The sequence below is a fragment of the Cyprinodon tularosa genome, unplaced genomic scaffold, assembly GCF_016077235.1.
Source record: "Cyprinodon tularosa strain WSP-4 unplaced genomic scaffold, ASM1607723v1 ctg26, whole genome shotgun sequence".
Taxonomy (NCBI): Eukaryota; Metazoa; Chordata; class Actinopteri; order Cyprinodontiformes; family Cyprinodontidae; genus Cyprinodon; species Cyprinodon tularosa.
In genome coordinates this window covers 1,688,564-1,692,726 of record NW_024038961.1, presented here as the reverse complement: position 1 = coordinate 1,692,726, position 4,163 = coordinate 1,688,564, and the positions used below count along the sequence as shown (strand labels likewise).

Below are 4,163 nucleotides of genomic sequence, written 5' to 3'. Positions count from 1 at the left end.
ATATATATATATAAATTGGCAACCTTTATTCCCTAAGGTGGTATGTGCTGCAGTAAAAAAAAAAAAAAAAAACAGGTGTTTTGTATTGGCCTGTGACTGTGGATGAGATCCCCGCAGCATTTGGCACGTTGCTCCACAGGCGCAGGGGGAGAACCCCGACCCCGTCGGACAGCACTTCTGAAAAAACGAGATTAGGAGATCCCAGCTCTCGCTGCAACCGTACGCTGGAATGACCCAGATGCAAAAAAGTGCAATGTTGCAAGGAGTTTCGTGATATCTGGTATTGCGTGGGTCCTCTTGTGCCTGGCTCCAAATCCATTCGGAGTTCCCCCAACAGCTCCAAAATGGCAATGCTGGATAAACTATATGTTTTGATGATCGTTTCCTCATTCATTGCAAAAATATTCACACGGAGTGAAAAAATGCGTTCTCTGCGTCTCCTTGCTTTATTTCCATGTCTCCTTCTTGCGACAATAACCGCTGCCATGTGTGCGCAATTACGCATGCAGACCATTTGCACCTTCTTTTGAAACGTGTTAAATATAGAGTCAGATACCGTTAGCAAAATTGCGTTCAAGTTTGATAAATCACTTTGCGAGTGCTAAATTAATATATTTACATGTTCTCCTCCCACAAGACGCACTTTAGCGTGTAAACGCCCCATATTGCATATTCATTGCAGAAAAAGTACTAAATGGATCAGAGGCGCTATTTAGCACGTTTTAAAGACCAAATGCTTTTAGCACGCTGTTGGTAGATCAGTTTGTACATTTTTTAGCGTGCGCAGTGAAATAGCTCACGTTTTAATACACGCAAACCTTTGATAGATCCGGCCCTTTGTCTTCTGCTTTGGTAGCCCTCTAATATTTTTGTATTGATTTGAAATGATCTGCAGATGCAACAGTTACAGGGAGAATGCAGGCCACAGCAATCCAAAGGTTTAGGTTAGATTTCTAGATAAACTTAGATTTCATTTTGAGAGGTAAGCAGTTCGGGTGGGTTTTCGAAGATTTTCTGTCTTTGTAGCCAATGCACCCCATCAGTATGAGACTGTTATCCAAAGATAAGGTTGTCTCAAAAATATTTACAGTAGTAGTTCCAGAAAGGGCCGTGTGGCTGCAGGTTTTCTATCAAAACCAAATAATAGCTCACTAGACTCCATTCATCTCATCAAGTCATGTTCAGATTGGACTCACTTGATGCGATGACTGGAGTCTGGTGTGCTATTGCTTGGTTGGAAAGAAACCTGCAGCCACACAGACCTTTCTGGAACCACTTTGACACCTCTGCTTTGGTTGATCCAAATCTGGAACCACAACAACTGCAAGAAAAAAATGCTTCCTTTAAGAAAAACAAAGTGTATTTTTGTAAGTGTATGAATCTTTTTTTTTAAAAACAGAATTCACAGCTAAAAGAAAAGAAAAAAACAACTAGCTTAAAAAAATCTACCCATGCAATACCCTTTTTCATGATTGAGAATCAGCTTTATTTCTTATAAAAACTTTGAGATAACAGAAGAGAAAAAAATTTGATGTCTTAATCTAGATTACAGAATATCTAAAAATTTCCTTTCAGTTATTAATATCGAGGAAACCCAGATTAACCACATGATAAGATAACAAGGGTACATTTTATTTCTGATGCGGACAGGAAAACAATTCCCTTAAAGTTTTTGTGAATAAGAAAAAGTAAAAAAAAAAATAAAATGAAAAAAATAATAATGTTTCTGTTAAGAAATGGCAGTAAAATCAAAATGAGTAAAGTCAGCAAACCCATAGTGCAGAAACAGAATTTTTTTTAAATCACCCAGAACTAAAAGTCTAAAATTAGACCAAGTTAATTCAGGTAGAGAATGGCCTTGGTTTTTCTCATATTATAATAGTATTCACAAATGTGTGCCAACTATCAAAATATACTCTTATTCTGATAGCAGATGAACTTTCAAATCTAATCCATTTTTTAAATAAATGTACCTCTAATTTTTTTTTACTTGTTCAAAAAGTCTCATCCATGATGTTTTCCACTCCCAGTTGTCATTTGCAAAGTACAACTTCTCCTACTAATCTAACTACATCCGAAAACATTTGTTTAGCCACATTTTACTACACCGTGAGTAATCATACATAGGAATATATATGGCTGTTAGTTATCACTTATGTGCACTTTTATTATGGGATCAGTGCAATCTGACATTGTGGCTCTGATAGCAACTTTGTGGTCCTTGTGAATCAGAGAGGGTCCCTTTGCTTGGCCTTTAGTGATTCTCTTCTCCATACTCTTTGTGAGGTTTTCATAATTAAATTTATCTAACTTCTCACTGACATCAAAGACTCCTACTGCGTACTCGTTTGCCCTGAAGTTCAAGTCATAAGGCACCTTGAACAGGATGACAATTTGCTCTGAGGCTTCCTCTGTAAAGCCATTGAAGAGATCGTAGGTGGAGATACCAGAAAACCCACGTCCAGTGCGAGGGGTCTTGGCAAACACTGCGCCTCCTGACGAGGATGGAAGAATTCTTGGAGGCAGAGGATCAACACAGCTCCCCCTGCATGAGTACATCCTAATCAGAAAAGAATCAAAGCAAAAATAACAGTTAGATTGCAATGTAAGGCAATGTATTGTGTCAACAAATATAGGAGCCGACATACCTAGGATTCTCAAGCGTAAAGCGATCTGAAAGATTAGTGATGTGAATGCTGCATTGCCGACGTAGTGGTGATTTCTTCAAAGGCCCAGTCAATGCTAAGGTGGTTTGCAAAAGATCTGCACCAAAGTTTAATGCTTCCACAATCTCCATTTGTTTCAATGAGCAGTGGTCCTTAGTGGAGGTAGTATACCTACCAGAGATGACTGGAATAAAGAGGATGCACAGTCATTTGGAATCTCATAAGACCAGATAAATTCACTGGAGGTTACAGTATTTAAATACATTGGTTGATTTTATCAGAGAGGATTTGAACTGATTATTGAAACAAAAAGATCTACTGATAAACTTTTAGGGACCCACATTAGCTCATGAGATATTTGTACCAAATCGTTTAAATACAAAGTAGAAAATCTCTTTATTGTCCCACAATGGGGACATTGTGGTGTTACAGCAGCAAAAGGTTATAGCAGAAGTTGTCATAAATACAAGAAAATACTTTTTAATGGACTTAAACCCTGTATCAAGTTTGGTGTTCTTTCAAAAGTTATAAGAAATTAGAAAAAAAGACATTTTCTTTAAAACAAATAACATGAAGTTAAAATACCCTTATTTTGTGTGTTTTGCTTAGTTTATAATATATTGCAGTTTAAACTGAGGGTGTTTTGTTTTTTTTATTTATACAATAAATTAAATCCCTGATGGGTGTAAAGTAATGTGATGACAGAAATAGCTCCTGGTATTTCTAAACCCTTGGGATTTATGGTTTGGTGACGGCACTGTCCTGAATCTTTGAGGAATCAGATTTTTTTTTTGCAGAAAATGTCAAACAGGTTTGAGTTAGTAAAAACAGACTAAAGAGAGCTAACAGAAACATAGGGTAAATGGATTTATGCTGTAAAAACCCATTATCATTTTTGCATTCCTGCCAATACGCTTTTTTGGTCTAATAATAAACACAAAAAATGTTGGACTTACAAGTGCTGTCTTTCCACTCGGATCTTTGTCCAAAAATCATTTGGATTTTCCATGTTGCACCTTAATCAGTTGGATTAACCCATATCCTTTGGTCAACCCAGAATGAAGCTTGCTACTGCTGAGCATTCCCAGAGTAAGGCCATGCTGATTGGAAGCAGCTGGTAACTATAGACACCTGAAGGATAAGTTGATGAGCTCAGAGATGATAGGCAGCAATAATTAAATAAAATATAAAATAATATTAATAAAGTAAACCAATATTTTTGTCTTTTGTTTTGAGGTTTTCATAGCTGGCACTTTGTGATACTGTTTTCTTACTTGGCAGATAATCATGAAAAATACTGATAAGAAATCAAATCTTAAAATATCCGAGTTCAAAATGTTCTTTTTTCTGCACAGGCTGAAATATACTAATATAAGGAAGTATGCAAACTCCTTTGATATTTATTGTTTTGCATTATCTAAAAAAAGCATTACATTATATGTCCTCAAGGCTTACGTATGATTGTATTACTAGCGTCATACTGTTGTTTTAAATAGC

General features: G+C 36.5%; 1 protein-coding gene across 2 annotated transcripts; it reads right to left on the bottom strand.

Annotated features, from left to right (window-relative positions):
* Positions 1-1,881: 1,881 nt before the first annotated feature.
* LOC119785847 lies at positions 1,882-3,758 on the bottom strand. Of its 2 annotated transcripts, XM_038288687.1 has the most exons (4): positions 3,623-3,758; positions 2,842-2,850; positions 2,649-2,742; positions 1,882-2,560 (listed from the first exon to the last, which is right to left on the bottom strand). In XM_038288687.1, exons 1-4 carry the CDS (start codon positions 3,660-3,662, stop codon positions 2,143-2,145), a joined length of 561 nt encoding a protein of 186 aa, XP_038144615.1. In that variant the 5' UTR covers positions 3,663-3,758; the 3' UTR covers positions 1,882-2,142. The 2 variants fall into 2 exon arrangements, with proteins under 2 accessions (XP_038144615.1, XP_038144613.1); XM_038288685.1 differs by having other exon boundaries at positions 2,649-2,850.
* Between the last annotated feature and the right edge of the window lie 405 nt (positions 3,759-4,163).

Bases quoted from the DNA above. Each gene is read 5' to 3' on its own strand.
- LOC119785847 (XM_038288685.1), bottom strand. From the start codon at position 3,662: ATGATTTTTGGACAAAGATCCGAGTGGAAAGACAGCACTT. The intron at 2,851-3,622 runs GTAAGTCCAACA...TCTTTATTCCAG, and splicing joins CGAGTGGAAAGACAGCACTT to TCATCTCTGGTAGGTATACT. The intron at 2,561-2,648 runs GTATGTCGGCTC...TTTTCTGATTAG, and splicing joins TTTACGCTTGAGAATCCTAG to GATGTACTCATGCAGGGGGA.